Source organism: Sceloporus undulatus, chromosome 5 (assembly GCF_019175285.1).
Source record: "Sceloporus undulatus isolate JIND9_A2432 ecotype Alabama chromosome 5, SceUnd_v1.1, whole genome shotgun sequence".
Classification (NCBI taxonomy): Eukaryota; Metazoa; Chordata; class Lepidosauria; order Squamata; family Phrynosomatidae; genus Sceloporus; species Sceloporus undulatus.
In genome coordinates, this window is record NC_056526.1 from 15016914 (window position 1) to 15034311 (window position 17398).

At 40.5% G+C, this 17398-nt stretch overlaps 1 protein-coding gene across 1 annotated transcript in view; it reads left to right on the forward strand.

Moving 5' to 3' along the window:
- The window catches only part of PLCZ1 (phospholipase C zeta 1), a 55774-nt gene that overhangs the window by 25666 nt on the left and 12710 nt on the right, over positions 1 to 17398 (forward strand). Inside the window, exons 7-8 of the mRNA XM_042469731.1 lie at positions 541 to 657; positions 12048 to 12220. Coding sequence (XP_042325665.1) covers positions 541 to 657; positions 12048 to 12220 — 290 coding nt within the window. The remainder of the gene's footprint in view (positions 1 to 540; positions 658 to 12047; positions 12221 to 17398) is intronic.

The following is a 17398-nucleotide window of genomic DNA, read 5'->3' on the forward strand; positions in this document are numbered from 1 at the left end:
CCCTGGATTTATTATCCATGGATTCAACCATCCTTGGCTTGAAAATACTTTAAAAAAATATAGATTCCAAATAGCAAACCTTGATTTTGCTATTTTATATCAGATACACCATTTTACTAAACCATTGTATTTAATGGGACCTGAACATCTACGGATGTTGGTATCCATGTGGGGTCCTACAACCAAACATCATTGGATACCAGGGGTCCACTGTATGTTTTCTTGAATTTGTTACCAACAGGCATAAGAATATTTAATGCAGTGGCAAACCTCTGAATAAATCTTACCAAGAAAACTCTAAGATAGAGTCATTTGAAGAAATGTTAACAATCACCACCACCACTCCTTTCTCCTTTTGTGTCATGTCTTTTTAGATTGTAAGCCTGAGGGCAGGGAACCGTCCAATTAAAAAGATTGTATGTACAGCGCTGTGTAAATTTACAGCGCTTTATAAATAAAGGTTAATAATAATAATAATAATAATAATAATAATAATAATAATAATAATCAGTAACACAATTTGAAAATGTCTCCTTGTAGCTAATGAATTTGTTCAACATACAGTCCGATTTATTACAAGAATATACCCTAAAGGAACACGAGCAAACTCCTCCAATTATAATCCTCAGGAATTCTGGAATGTTGGATGTCAGCTAGGTAAGTGATTTGTTAGTTGTTGTTTAGGATATTACTATTCAGTCTTTTAAATTTTGTTAAATCTATTTTCAGTTGTTTAAACAATTTGCTGAAAAAAGTATTTAATTCTTGGTTCTTGCCCAACTGTAATCAGAATACAAAGAGAGTGACCAAACTTCAGTTATAAGAAATTCCAATTGCAGTATTAGATCAACAGGATAATAAGGAGGTATTTAAAAATAGACTCTGTTTTTTCTGGTCAGTGTCAGGTGGAAGACTAGTTGCCCACTATATAATAAATGCCCCTTGGATATTATTGAAATCCTTGGTAACGTGGAAGTAGGGAGTCTCTTGAGGAATTGGTTCAGTATCAGTATGCAAAAGGATCTTGTAGCACCTTTGAGACTATCTGAAAGCAAAAAGCTGGTAGCATGAACTTTCATAGACGTGAGCGTACTTTTTCAGATGCATGTACTGTACGTACTTGTGTATAAGTTGAAAAGTTTTGTCCAAAAAGTTAATCCCAAAAACATGGATCAACTTATTTATATATGGGTCAATACAATAATAGGCTCTTCCCCAGCCTGGCTGTCTCATGAAGGGACAGCCGGGCTGGGGACAAGGATGGAGGACAAGCCTCATCCCCAGCTTGGCTGCCCCACAGATGACAGCCAAGGTGGGGTTGAGGATGGAGGGCAAACCCTGCACCCCAAGCCTCATCCCCACCATGGCTGCCCCATAGAGGACAGCCAGGATAGGGAGGAGGTTGGAGGAACTTCCTGAAAGTAAAAAGCTGCCATTTTTTCCCCTTTGCCTTCACTTTAACTTCACGTTATTTCACATTTGCAGGAATGATGTGTGATAAACTTCCTGCATTTGCAGATTTTTTCTAATTTAAATCTACTTTAAATCCTGTTCTCAGTGGGATTTTGCTAGTGTGATTGGGTTTATGTGACACATAAAGTGGACTCTTTTGCTTTGGCTGCAAATAGATTAGAAGAGATAAATGGACAGACAGACAGACAGACAGACAGAATTGCCACGAATGTTCCTGGAGACTCAAAAGTAGTAATTTGATTTGCTTGCCAACTTAGAAGTTCACTTATAGTTTTGCATTGTTGATACCCTTTATACTACCTTAGTAACAATTCTTGTTGGGTGACATTTGTATGTTTTTATATGTTTTAAAGTTATTTGTCATGGCCTTTGGCCAGCACAATTAACTTACTGATGATGATGCCAAAAAAAAAAAAAAAGAACTCATAGAGCAGTCCTAAATAAATGTGGGGAGAGTGGTGACAAATGTTGTTGCTATTATTAATTGCCCTAAGTTGATCTCCACTTACGACAACCCTAAGAATGAGAGACCTCTAAGTCACCATACCATCAACAGCCCTGTTTACGTCTTGCAGACTCAGGAATATGGTCTTCCCCTATTCCTACTGCCTTCTACCTTACCAAGCTGCCTTCTGCCTTATCAAAAAAAGACCTTTGTATTGCCTTCTACTTTATTTTTTTTAAAAAGACTTTGTCTTTCTAGTGAGTCACGTCTTCTCATGATATGCCCAAAGTACGACAGTCTCACTTTAGTCATTTTGGCTTCTAGGAATCAATTTGTTGATTTACAGGTATTTGTCTTTTTACAAGTCCACTATATTGGTAGAATTCTTCTCCAGTGCAACATTTGAAATGAGTTGATTTTCTTGCTATTAGCTTTCTTTCTATAACTCTTTTCCTGAGTATTCTTTGGGTGTTGCTATGCATAAGGGATTAAGCATAAAGTCAGCTATATTTCTAACATTAGTGGGATGGGATGTAGATTGTGTTGCGCTGCAACACCGCCTCCTACAGGAGAGTAATTAACCCCATATTTGGGATACCATAAGGAAAAATAGCATTCTTTATTGTACCGTATGAACCCAGCGATTGTTGCTTGCACTGATGTCCTTCAGTTAACAGGTCACAAGCTGGTCTCAGGCATATCCTGTATCCCCCCTCTGTATCCCACATATACCCAGAAGCATTTTTCTGTCTGTAAAGTTGAAGGCTTTCATGCCCGGCATCCATAGTTTTTTGTGGGTTTTGAAAAGGAAGAAACTTTCCTGGAACATGGCCACATAGCCCGAAGAACCCACAAAAAACTATTTTTCTGTCTATTCTAGCCACATATTGGGAATTTTTCTTTTTCTCAGTATTTTTGTGCAATTTTTTTTGGCAAAAAAAGGTCCCAAAGTGTGATAAATTAAAAATAAAAATTACAATCTTTTGTAATCTTGCTCAGCACAGAAAAATGTGAAATTTCATGACAAGAAAATAAGCAGTTTTACTTCCCTAATCAACACTGACATTAATCATGTTTTTTTTTTAAAAAAACAACCTGAAGCACACTACATACCATTTTCAGATTTTTGTTAAAGCAAATCTCTGATTACCCTTACCTGTAATTCATGTTGTCCATCTTGGCAAAATACTTGGCTGCAGTTAGAAAATTTTCCCCCAGATATAGCTGGGAGCACACATTCTTAAAGTTGCCTTGGAACTTCACCATTAGTGGAATTAACATAGGTGGGATACAGACCGCCCCTTTGGGGCAGCCTGCACCTGCCCCTTTCCCTGATGGATCGGGGCTTGAGCTGCCACAGCGGCAGCTCCAGAGGCCCCGATCCCCCGCTTTTCCAGGCCTCGGGGAAGCGGCAAAACGCTGCTTCCCCGCGGCCTGGAAAGCGGTGTCCTTGGGGCTTTATGCCCCAAGGACACCCCGCCAGCAGCAGGGAAAGGGAGAAAGGGCACCACAAGCGCCTTACAGTGGCGCCATGACGTGACGCCCATGCCGTTTCAACGCAGCACGTCCATTACATCAAAATGGCGGCGTCCATGTAGATAGGGTGCTGCCAATTTGATGTACAGAGTATGTCCTAGGGTTGTGAGGCGTCCATAAAGGACGCCCCAAGGCAACCCTAGTACGTATCCAGGCCGGCTCTTTGCGCCAGTCTGGATACCGCCACAGTGACTCTACTGGACTCATATCGAATGACTTTTGTAACAAGTAGGAGAGTAATTTGATGGGAAAGTTTTTTCTTTAGGTAAGGAGTGTGTGCACAATTTGTACCTACTTGAGTCTGGAAGGCTTTGTGTTTTACAGAGTCCTGTATGTATGATCATCGATCATGCTGAGAAGCACTCAGAGGCTGTGTCTGTACAGTTTAAATAACATGTCCTTACTCTCTTCTCATGGTGTTCAGTTCAGATAACCCAGGATCCAATCCCTGATTCTGGAACAAACTGTTCCGACCAGTTCAAATGCAACTCACACTATACTACTCTTAAACCAGATTTTAAAAACGCAGCTTTTGTTCCAGATTTTCCCAGAAAATCCAGAGCCCTCTGGAGTGATATAGAGCAGCTGATCACATGCACATCTCACTGTGCCACCTGGTACCTCTGCTGCTGGCACAAGTCACCTCTGAGGTTGAGGCACCCAGGAATGGGATCTTCACTGGGCACCTTGTTCTGACCTTAGAGGAGGTGGCTTGTACCAGAATTGGTGGCTGCGGGTGGCACAGCAGGATGCATACATTGCTGTACAGTGCCCAGGTAATTTGGGGAATTCAGGGCAACTCAGGGGCCAGAATAATCTGGGCTGTCCCCAGAGTATTCTGGCTCGTGTAGATGTGACAAAAGAAAAACAGTTACAGGTAAAGTATCTTACTTGCTTTGTAACATGACTGGAAATAAGTATTTTCTGATGTGAAGTCGAAGGCTTTCATGGCTGGCATCCATAGTTTTTTTCGTGGGTTTTTAGGGCCATGTAGTCATGTTCTAGAAGAGTTTATTCCCGACCAGCATCTGTGGCTGGCATTTTCAGAGAATGCTAACCTGGGAGAGATTGGGTATACGAATATATATACTGTGTGACCCTGGGTGAGGAGGAGTGATTCCCATGTTAATCTGTGTATTGTTTTGTTGGTGATAGCCTCCTCAGAGGATGTGTGTCTGCTAATTGGTGATCATAGTTTGCTGGGAAAGCCTCTGACCCTGAGTTGTTTCTCATTTGCATTTGCTGAGTCCTGGTTTTGGTGTCTTTCAGGACGGGTAGCCAAACTTTATTTACTTTGGGGGTTTCTTCTTTCTTGTTGAAGTTGTCCAAGTGTTTGTGGATTTCAATGCATTCTGACTTTATATTTGTTGGCATGGTCCAGAATTTCAGTGTTTTTAAACAGCATTTAGTGCCTAGGATGGTTTGTAATGTGTTCTGCTACTGCTGGTTTTTTCTGGCTGACCCAGTCTGCAGTGTCTCTCATGTTCCATGATTCGTGTTTGAACACTGCATTTGGTGGTCCCTATGTAGATGGAAATAGTGCATGGGAAAAGAGTTATCCAATATTCCCACAGTGCAGTATTCCAATGTGATCTCTTGAGCCACTTTGCTTTGATTGTTTAAAGAACACACAGACCTTGGAAGAACCCAATCACAGATCTCCCACTCATGTCCTACTTTGTCCTGACAGTAAAGACATACTGCCTCAAAGGATAGCTTGAAATAGGCATTGTGAAATTCCCTTTGATTCGCTTTGCAGCAGAACATTTAAGAGCAACATGCAGCCAAACCATTACAACAGTTTTCAAGCCCCCCTCCCCCATTTTATTTCCTTTTATGCAAAGTGGGCCATGAATCAGTTTTACGGTTTTTCATGACCAAGTCATGCTTCACAGTTTTATTAACTGTGAATTTATTCTCAATGAAAAGAAATCACAAAATTTGAAGATTCCCAAGAGATTTGAGCCTGGGAAAACAAAAGTTCATGTCCCCTTGCCAAGACTAAATTTCCAAACCATGCATGTAAATGGATTAAACTGGTGTTTTATTGTTTACATGTTGTTGCTCCTGCTGTTTTCCCAGGCAGAGGAGGAATTAAAGAATGGAGAATTAAAGATATTCACACTATTGCCTGCAGTTTGGTGGGGTTTTCCTCCCTGAAAATGAGGCTTTAGAACAATAATATTATTTTTGTATAATTATCAGTATTAAGTACATTGAAGTAAAAGTAATATATGAAATTAGCTCTATTATTGTTGGTTGTATTCAGACCTAATCTACTGAGAGCACACCTATTGCAATCAATGGGATTTATCTTAGTCACCTGTCAGTGAGTTCAGTAGTTTTACCCTAAGTAGAATTCTGCTCTAAATATTACTCAGTCTGGCTACAACTCACCATTTTGCAACATATACAGTGGGCCCTTAGTATCTGTGGGGGATGTGTTCTGGACTCCACCATGGATATCTGCTGATGCTCAAGTCCTGTTGTCCCCAGTGGTGGCATGTCCATGTGGCTGCACTGCCATTAGGGACAGTCCCTATTGTTCTCAGTGGTGGTCCATGCACACACCTAAACCGCCATTAGAGACAACGAGACTTCAGGTAAGCCACCATTGTCCCCAAACAGCGGAACTTACCTGAAGTCCCCTGCCTCCTGGGCGACTTCAGGGCAGGCAGAGGTGAGAGCGCCCCATGAGGGAAGGTGTGGGGCCAGCCCAGTAAGATTTCTGGGAGAGAGGGGTCACCTCAATACCCCTCTCCCCTGGGAATCTTGCTGGGCTGACCCCACACCTTCCCTCAGGGTGCTCTCACCTTTGGAGCACTGGGTGGCAAGCCAAGAAAGAGGAGGTGTTGGTGCCCTTATTGGCAAGGCTGAGCCTGGACTCTGGTACCATCCATACCAGTCCCAGTGCTGCCGCCCCTTTCTGCCCACATCCCACCTCCTGGGCTGGCAGCGGGCAGAGGGCACTGTGGGAATAGGGTGCCCCTTGCCAGCCCCCATGGACAACGGGACTATCGGGACTGTCCCTAATGGTGGCGTAGCTATGTGTATGTGCCGCCATTGGGGACAACTGGGGGCTTGCTGTTTACGGATGCTAGAATCTGCAGATGGCATGTCTGCAGATAAGGAGGGCCCACTCTATGTGCAGACTTTGAACTATGTTTTCTACTTGACTGTAAACAAAGCAGTCATAATAGCAGGTTCCTCTCCAATATGAAGGTTGAAGGTATTTTTATTTTCAAATGGGATCTTAGTTTATTCTTAACTACATATCTGTTTAAATATTTAAAGCCTAGATACTGAGCTTATAAAACTACTTCACCTCTGAGAATTGAGGTCATTTTCAATATAATTAATGAAAAGGAAGCTCTTAAAATCTTTTCCAGGTAATTGTAGGCCCACAATATGATAGAGTTCATGTTTAATTGGATGCCAAATTTTCCCCGGTACCCTGGCCTGCTGCACCACAACCATGTTTACAGGCAGTTATATAGTAAAACTACAGAAGAGAATTTGCTGCAGTGAGAAGAGGAAATGCTTTTTTAATCTTTAGCTAACTGCCAAGAAATCCAGAATATTTGATCAGTATTTTCTAGTGGGTTAAAGGATAAAGTTACTAGATCTATGGGTACTGATTTTTATAGGACAAAGTGATCTTCAAATTCACTTTAGGTAAGTAATAAGGAACCAAAATGATGTCAAGTTATAAAACCATCCCCTGAGCTTTCATGACAGTTTTAAGGATTTTACTATCATATTTCTGTAATTAATGTTTTAAAGGCCTATATTAGCAACAGAGAATAATGAAGCTGACTAAAGTCACTATGCTGTCAAAAACACAATGCATCATATATTATATTAAAAACACTTCCCTAGTCTCTTTCAGTCAGATGTGTGCATAACAAACTGATGTGCCCATTTTATAAAGACTCCAGTCTAGGTTTCTTATATGTTTGATCAACAGAATTCCTCTCACCCCTTGTTCACGAGCCCCATTATTTCCTATGGGGCTCGAGCATAGGTAGTTTTTCCCTTATGCGGGGGGGGGGGATCTGGAATGGATCCCCCGTGTAAAGAGAGGGCCCACTGTTCTTTGATTTTGTATTCCTGCATGGCATAGGATTACACTAGATGGCCCTTGTGGTCTCTTCCAACTCTATGATTCTGTGAGCCTGGGAATCATCTTAGTCTTGCTCAAACAAGGATTTAATTTCAGCGATGGCAGCTGGTCATGTACTTGATGAAGTTCTTCATTTTGCAGCACAGTTAATTATACTGAAAAACCTTTTATTTGTATCCGATCACACTTTCTTTGTATCTCTCTATTTAAAAAGCTAAACAAAGACAGATAATTATAGTTAGCTCATCTGTGAGTCCTGACACATCAGTTGGTCATCAGTCAGCAGGGACAGTCAGTTCAGCATTCAGAAGTTAAACAATGAAATCAAGGGAAGGTATTTGGTTTTCCCTATAACATACTAATGATTTAAACTTCATACAGTTTTTTTTCCACATATAAAATATGAGGTTGGTTACATATTCAGTCAGCAAACCTCCCATTTTTCTTCCCTGAAGAGAGAATATAACCTCTTTTGAATTACTGTTGAGCATAACAGGCCTACATTTCTCTCTTGCAAAATACCTAATATGCTAGCGTCTTCTTTTTTAAAAATTGCTTTATTTTATACATGTTATGTTTGTGCTTTACTGGGCTGACTGGTGGATTTTGAGTGCAAGAAGCACCAGAGTCCTAGATGTGAAAAGATTTTACTTCACAGGAATGGTTACAGGGCTGTCTTTTCTCATGAATTATAATATCCTCTTCCAGGCAACATGCTGTTTTATTTCCAGAACTGTAGCAGCAAACAACAGAAAGCGTTTCCACTGTGAGCTTTTGAGAACAGGAAATTCTGATCAAGATAAAAATGAGTACTTTATGATTAAATTTGAAGGAGAACTTGTATAACAATTTGGAAATATTTAATGAACAGAACAGTGCATTTCTACACAACTTATATAAAACCTCATGTATGTTTTCAATCACATTTTTAATATAATGGTTATACCACTTAACCTTTTAACAGCAAGAGTAATTTTCTCTTTAAGAATTTAGAATAACTAAGGGATAGATGGCTTTTGTCAGTCCTTTGTATTTAATTCAGAACTTGAGTCCATTAGGAATTCCACATAATATTTTAGAAACCAAAGCAATCCAAAATAATTATGAAGAGATATGTTCATATTGTGTGCATTATGGCCTAGTGGCACTTGTACAATATTAGCCAGATTGGGAAGGGCAGCTATGGAAGAACTGAGCAAGACCATAGAGTGAAAAGATGTAACTAAACACTAAAGTCAGGATAGTCCAATGCATTGTACAGTATTCCCCATTACCATGTACAGATGTGAAGAGCTGGATAGTGAAAAAAGCTGTTAGAAAGAAAATAAACTCATTTAAGATATGGTGCTGAAGAAGAGTGCTAAGTGGACAGCCAAGAAGACAGACAAATGAGGAAGAAACTATTCTGGAAAATGGCCACATAGCCCAACCCCCCCCCCCCCCAAAAAAAAAAACCCACAGATAAATGAGTTCTAGAATGGATCAGACCTGAACTTTCACTAGAAGCCAGGATGACTAAACTGAGGCTGTGGTACTTTGGCCACATTATGAGGAAAAATGAATCATTAGAAAAGGAAATGATGCTAGGAAAGGTGGAGTATGAATCAGTATAGTAATGTGATAGCGGCTTTTTCAACTCTGTGGTTGGGAGAGAGTTTCTTTTTCTTTTGAGACAAGCAGAAAGAGTTCTCAGTGGAGTTTATCACATGGGAGGAATTTCTCTTAATTTCGAATGAAAAGAAAGTGGGGCCAGAACACATTCACGTGAATTCGCTAGTTCAGCGAATATATGTGAATTTGAATTGCCCGAAAATAGCTTGCCATTGCCCAAAATTGCATGTGGTAGTCTATCACGCAATAACGTGAAACCCCATGATTGTGTTCCGACTGACTTCCCATTGCCCAAAAGTGCGTGTGGTAGTCTATCATGCAATAACATTAATCCCATGATTGCGTTCGGATCGCCATTGGTTTACACTTCCAATTTTCCTTGCCTGATAAACTCCAGTGACTGATCACTTTTAAACAGAGTCCCTCTTCTGCTTGTGCTGTCTGCTGCTATCTGGGGAGTCAAGGGTGAAACCAAAATTGAAAGGCAGAAGCAAAAAGCCTCAATTAGCATTCCTCTTGCTATGTGCACATATACACACACTGAAGCAGCCATCATGTTTTAATCTCAACTTAGCCATGGGTCATGGCAAAATCTATAATTTTGGCCCCAAAACCTGCCCTCGACTTATACATGAGATCAACATAATTGAGTATATATGGTAAGACCTTTTATAAGTATTGTAGCTGAAAAAGTGGGATGAAAGAACTGTCCTTGTGATCTGATTTTGTCATGATTACCAATGGGTATGGTGGTTACCTCCCCAGAGGGAGAATAGACTGATAACAACTTGGTTTTATGAAACCAGCTTGTGTATCTGTGAAAAAACAAATCAGTTCTGTTTTCAGTTTCAAACTTATTTTGGGGGAAATGACTTCCAGAAGCAGAAAAAAATCCTGACAAAGTGAAAGTAAAAAACTATACTTTACTGTGTCAGTGGCATCACTCAGGTTGATGTCACTTGGTGCAGGGGGGCACACAGCCTTGCCCTCCCCACCTGACCTTGCTACTGCCCCCATAGGCCTTCAGAGTCCTGTATGGCAGCTGCTGCATGGGACTCTGAAGGCACACCTGTCCCAGATCAGCTGCAACTGAGGGGGCAGCGATGTGGCCTCTAGAGAACCTGTTTAGGGTACAGTGTGGCTGCTGGGCAAGTAGGGAAACATCCTTCTTTCCTTGCCTTGTAGTTGTGTCAATTCCTCTGGGTGTACCACCCCACCAAGTGACACCCCCCAGAGTGTCATCTGATGCAACCAAGAACCATGCACACACACCCCCCCCGTGACAGCACTGACAGTACTTTGTAGCTATAATGGCCATTAAGAAATTTGTATCCTTGTTTCCATCGATGATGATGATGATGATGATGATGATGATGATGATGATGATGATGATGATGATGATACCACCGTATTCTTAGATATCCAGTGTTTTTACATAAGGTCAGAGACGACAAGGGGAATTGAAGAAATCGGAAGGTCTTTTGCTTTCTGCAGTGTACAGATTATACTGTGTAGTACTTTTGTTTAGGGCTGTACAACTTCTTGGACCAAATCCCAAATTACTAAGTGATTGGGATGGCTAAAGTTGATTTATGTGAACTGTGAATTAGAACACATTGGCTGAGTTCCATTCCAGAGCAGAACAGACACACAAATCGCTTTAGACAGACCCAGAGATAAGTGGGGAAACCCCCCAAATTAGTAGGAAAAGAACAGACTATTTCCAACATGACCATTTAAGGAAGACACTAAGATGCATCAGAGTGGGAAACATGGGAGCTAGGCTTTGTTCATTACAGCTCTATTGTGCAATATGAGGTTAGAATCTTGCAGCACTTCTCATTAAGTCTTCCAGTGGCAACCCAAATCACCATATGCATTGAGGGGGACATGAGGGATTTCCATCAGTTAAACTGCTAAAGCATGGTTTCTTTTCCCTTGCTTTTTCATGTTGCACCACTGAATTTCACCAGTTGCTTTTTTATTCTTCCAGAAAAGCACCTGATGACAGAAGCCACACTTCAAGCACAATACCGTTTCACTATCGTTATCATATATCCCAGTTAGTCTTGAACTGATGGATGCTTGGCAGGGATAGTACCAGAACAAAAACACCATGAGATGAACTGTCATGGTGATCAGTCAACACCAGCTTTTAAGAATTTTTTTAAAATACTTAAATTTAAATATGGCTAGCACAAAAAGTACTAAATTACCAGCTTGACACTGTCTCTCCTTAGTATCTACCATATCTCCACATTTTATGGAGATATGTGAAACATTAGAAAATCCATTCTGCTTTACCACGGCAAATCACTGGGGAAGAACTAGTAATGCAGCTTCCCAAATCTAAATTTGGATTTTGGAATCTGGATGGGAATGGATTGGCGTTGAATAAATAAAAATTGAATCAGATTCAGATCTGATTCACTGTATTAGGCTCTGAATCAAATCAGGGGATCCAGCCATATCCCTGCTTTGTTGCACTGTCGCCTTAAATTAAAGGGGTTTTATGGGTTTGCAAAAAAGTGCAGAAACTTACTAAAACCAATATATCAGAAGCAATCTTAGCTCTATCAAACTAACTTTAACTCTGAAGAAAGCGGAAAAAAGTCCTGTTGCCTGTTTAAGTCATATCCCTTGTGATATCATACTGATTTTGCTCCACTGCACAATTAGTTGGTTTGTCCATAATTGGCCACATTAAAAATTGGAAATCCTTCTTTACAAAATGTCTTCCAAGCCACTTGTGTACAGCCATTATCAAAACCTGAAGCTTCAGTTGTGTATCTATAAAAACATTTTGTAGATTGGATAATATATGTTGTAAATTCTTATTTTCTGTTCTTTTGTAATCAGTGGCATTAAATTTCCAAACATCTGGATTGCAAATGGATCTCCAAACTGGGAAATTTTTGGATAATGGTGGTTCTGGATATATCCTAAAACCAGAATATCTCAGAAATAGAGACACACAATTTTCGCCATATACTTTTACTGCAAACCATCAAGGAGTTCATCTTACAATAAGGGTCAGTTCATTTTGTTGATAATGTTTTTTTTTTGTCTAATTTGTGAAAACATTTGCATTTTACAAATATTTATTATAAATGCTTTCTTAGACGCTGTTACACAGGAGCAGTAAAGTGGAATAGCACCAGTGGAATAGTGCTTTTATTTGCAACTGCTGCATGAGGTCATTGCTGCTCCATGATTATAGAAAAAGAGACAGTTGTAAAAGCATTTCTTTTAACTTACAGAAATAAGCTGGTAATGATATCCATTAATGCTTCTGTCATGCTATGAATGCCTGTGTGGAAGTTCAGTTGACCCCTTCTCTCTTTGCATTTTGCTGGCAAGCAAAAAGGTTTTTATTTAAGCAGGCTTTTTAATATATAATCAGGACAGGGTGGTTTTTATATGGGTGAGTGTTTTTAGTTCTGTTTTTGTATTAATTTTACATTATTTTAACGAGATAATTTTTTTTATTGTAATGTTTTAATAGTGTTTTATCTTATGAGCTGCTTTGAGTCCCTTTTTTGTAAGCATAGAATGAAATAAATAAATAAATATGCTTATTTCGGTTGAGGTAGTCAGTGGGCATCCTTTTGGTGTGAAAATATGTAGTGTTCAGTCACTTCAACATTGCAGCACTGTTTGATTGGGTCTGATGCAAAGCCTCTGACATACACACAGATTCCCCCCTCCTCGCTCACTTTGTTCCAAAGCAAAGCCTCTACCTCACTGTCTCTCTTCCTCACACACAGAGAGATTCTGCCCTCCTCGCTTGCTTACTCAATTGATGCAAAGTCTGCCTCACAAAAACACACACACACAGATCTCCCTCTGGGATGTGGGGGGAGACTAGGGACCTTTTAAAAAATTACACCTCCTAAGCACGATATGTGTGCCAACCAATGAAAAGTGAAGATGTGGTGAGCAGTCACTGGACTGGGGGGGGGGGACACATTAGCACCAACAAACACAATGGGTCTGGAAGTGTGAAAGGTAAGAGCAAATCTGGTTTGTTTCTGTTTTTGCAGAAAATGCAAAAATAGCAGGCCAGGAGCTTCATGCGATAAGGCTCTTAGTGTGTATATCGCCAGTGCTTGCAAAGCACTTCAAGTAATGTGTGCTTGATAGCCTACTGTTGTCATTTGTAACAGTAGGGTCTCTATATTATTCTTTATGTACAATTGCCATCTTTACCAGGTTGATTTGTATAGTTGTGTAAAAACTTTCAATAACTTTGAGTTGTAAATGTGATGCAATTCACCTTTATAAGTACAACTGAGAAATACAGAAGACAGTTTCATATTTTTATTGTTAATCACACTGACTTCGATTTATGTTGACCTTATGAAGGAGGGACCTCCAAGACACCCTGTCACCAGCAGTCCTGCTCAGGTCTTTCAGATTCAGGGCCATAGCTTCCTTGATTGAATCCATCCATCTGGAATTCCTCTTTTCCTTCTTTTTTCTGCATTACCAAGCAATATTGTCTTTCTGGTGAATCATGTTTTCTCAGGATATGGCCAAAGTATGACAGCTTTAATGTAGTCATTTTGGCTTGTAGGGAGAGTTCAGGCTTTTGAAATCATTGGATATCTTTTTGCCAGTCCATGGTATCGGCAGAACTCAACTCCAGCACTCTACTCCAGAAATGAGTTTTCTTCCTCTCAGCTTTCTTTGGACTTGTGGCTAAAAAGTTAAGATAAAATGATCTTTGGCCGATACTTATCACACCGCCATGTCCTGCTTCCTTGCATTCCATTCATTCATGAGTGTAGTGACTGCTTGATAATGATCCCAGACTAGGGATCCACATTATCCCATAGCTGGAAAAGTCAAAAGGAAGAGTATCAGTAACTTCTTTTCTATCACTCTTGCTTTGTTTGCCTTTGATTTAATAGAGTCCTTATACTAGTGGTTCCCAACCTGAGGGTCGGGACCCCTTTGGGGGGTCGAATGACCCTTTCATGGGGGTCTCCTAAGACCACTGGAAAACATCTATTTAATTACAGTTATGAAGTAGCAATGAAAATAATTTCATGGGTTTGGGTCACCACAACATGAGGAACTGTATTAAGGGGTCACGGCATTAGGAAGGTTGGGAACCACTGCCTTATACCATAGGATGGTATTATTGACCAACTGTCCTACACTCAGAGATGTGCACTGAAGAACCTCAGTGGTTATAGTATTGGATTTGGATATGCAGACTCTTGTTCAAATCCTCATGAGATGTGAAGTTTCTTAGCTTTCTTAGCCATGATGCTAGAGTGACATTTTAATCTTCATGGGATGGGATGTTCATGTACTAAATCTGCTCCCATTTTACCTCATCAACTACTAGTGTAATTGGCCCTGGCTTGGAACTTTCCAGAGGATATTGCTTGAAATTGAAAAGCAGTTGAGAGTTTGTATAAGATCTGAATCCTCTATCATGTTTTTCAGGGGACAAGGTGGTTTTTATCAGTTATTGTTTTCTTGATGCCAAGATCAATTCACTTATTTTCTAGCTATAACCTATAAATATTATTTGTATGCTAAACCCTGTTGAATTAGAGCTTTTAGTTCAAGCTACAGTGCTCACATACAGCAGTAGTACTAAAAAATAGGCAGTAAGAACTAAAATAAATCACACCTGTTTGATTTATTATCTGCAGTATATCCTTGCACTTTCCTCTGCTTGCTGTTGGAAATAAATATCTTGAGTACCACAGATGCTAAGACTAGCTTCCTGCAAAGGCTATTTAGTCATCGCAGACATTTGACAGATTGTTACATCTCATTGCTGTTTTTTCATGTCTGGTTACCCAATGTATATTTTGCCCTATGTTTGAAAACATGTGACAGTTAGACAGCTTTGTGTATTGATTAATTACAGATTTTCACCTGAAAAGTTTATGCTTCCTTATTTAATTCAAAAATTGCTGAAAGATTTTGTTAATTTTATTATTATTTATTAACATTTATTTATAGAGCATTGTAAAATTTGCACAGCGCTTTGCATAGTATGGGTCAAATAAAATAAGAAAAAAAGAACAATACCCAGCCAAGTGTCATACAATCTAAAACAACAACATTATGGCCCATTACAAATGGGCGTAATAGTACGGACTGGGTCCGTACTAGGGTTAGAAAGGGGCATCACTTCTTGACGCCCTTAACCCTAGTACGGACCCAGTCTGTACAAAATGGTGGCGCCCATTCCACACGGGGGGCACCATTATGACGTCACCACCACACCGCCTCCAAAAGAGGTGGCGCAGTTGTGACGTCCCCCCGAGTGAGGGCGCCTAGAGTGCCCTTTCCGCGACGCGAGAGGGAGCTCTGAAACGGAGCTCCTTCTGCGGTTTGCGTCACTGGCGCAGCCTTTAGACGGCTGCGCCAGCAACACAAGGGAGAAAGGGGCCGAGTTGCCCCTTTCTCCTCCTCCCCGCCGCCGTTGGGTGTCCTTGGGGCATGAAGCCCCAAGGAAACCCCTTTCCAGGCCGTGGGGAAGCGGCCTTTTGCCGCTTCCCCGCGGCCTGGAAAGCGGCGGATCGGGGCCTCAGAGGCTGCCGTTGTGGCAGCTGAGGCCCCGATACAGCGGGGAAAGGGCCAGTTACAGGCCACCCCAAACGGGCGGTCTGTAACCCGCCTACATGATTAAAATATCTCTAAAATTATACTAACTAGTATATAATAAATTTCAATTTGAATTTTTAAAGAATATTTTAAATATACAACAGGGCTGTTTCTCTGGATCCATAACTCTTGATTTGTCTGACTCAAGGACAGATATTACAGAATAGATGTTAAAAATTAGTAAAATACCAACCTGGGTAAATTCACCTGACTTCAGATCCCTTAGTTTAGAGCAAATGGTTAGTGTAGTTGCTAAGTGTGCAAACTAACAAGTTCCTGGTTCAATTGCTACTTGTGTCATGAACTTACAAAGTTGTCTTAAGCAAGACATTATTCTTTCAGCCTCAGTGCCACATTTGCAGCACAGGTCTAATAATTATTACCTGTTTTACAAGGTTGTTGTAGAGCTAACCTTGGACATTTTCAATAAGTTGGGAGTACCCTGAAATGCATAGTATTCAAGCCAAGCCAAGTTATTTTGCTGCCTAAGACACAAAATCTGTCAAACACCCCAGCTTCATCCTCCTGCTCCATTGAATAACATTGCCTTTTTGGAACAATCATGAACTTGAAGTGACTGCTATATTCCGCTAGTGGTAGGATTGGATTATAAATGTTATTGTTGTGTGCCTTCAAGTAGTTCTGACTTATGGGAACCCTAAGGTGAACCTATCATATTGTTTTCTTGGCATGTTTTTCAGAGGGGGTTTGTCATTGCCTTCCCCTGAGGCTGAAAGCATGTGACTTGCCCAAGGTCACCCAGTGGGTTTACATACTGAGCTTGGATTCAAATCCTCGTCTCCAGAGTCATAGTCCAGTGCTCAAACTACTACACCACACTGGCTCTCCTGTATAGGTGTATACACACACACACACACACACACACACACTTTTGTGTTAATTCTATGATGTTTCAGATGCATTATTATTGTTGAGGATTTCTGTGATCTGTTCACACTGACCCTATTGCCTTATTCCTATGAATGAAGACACCTCTTGGATGCCCTCTGCTCAGGTTTTACAGATTCAGGCACTTCCTTGATTATGTCTATGCATCTGGAATATAATCTTCCTCTTTTTCTACTGCCTTCTATCTTACCACACATTGTTGCATTTTCTATTTTTGCCCTTTCTCAGGATAGGGCAAAAATATGCTAGCTTGAATTTAGTCATTTTGGCTTCTAAGGAGAGTTGGGCTTGATTTCTTCTAGGGCTATTTTTTTTTTGTCTTTTTAATAGTCCATGCTATCCTCAGAACTCTTCTCCAGCACCACATCCCTAATGAATTGATTTTCTTCAGCTTCCTTCAGACTTGGTCACACAAGGCTAAAAAGTGGAATTTTACCACTTGGCTGGTACTTATCAGATGAAGTTGTGCCCGTTCTGCTGCTGGTTTGTATTCCATTTATTACTGTAGTGCATCTCTTCATTGTTGGACAAAATTCGTCAACATGCTCTCAGTCTCAATGCTATTTCACTGCTGCCTTCATGCAATAGCTCCCTTCCACTTCAGTCCTGCTTCTCAGGCAGTCATATGGTGTAAGTGGGTGTGATTCTGCTCCTCGCCATTCCTCTCC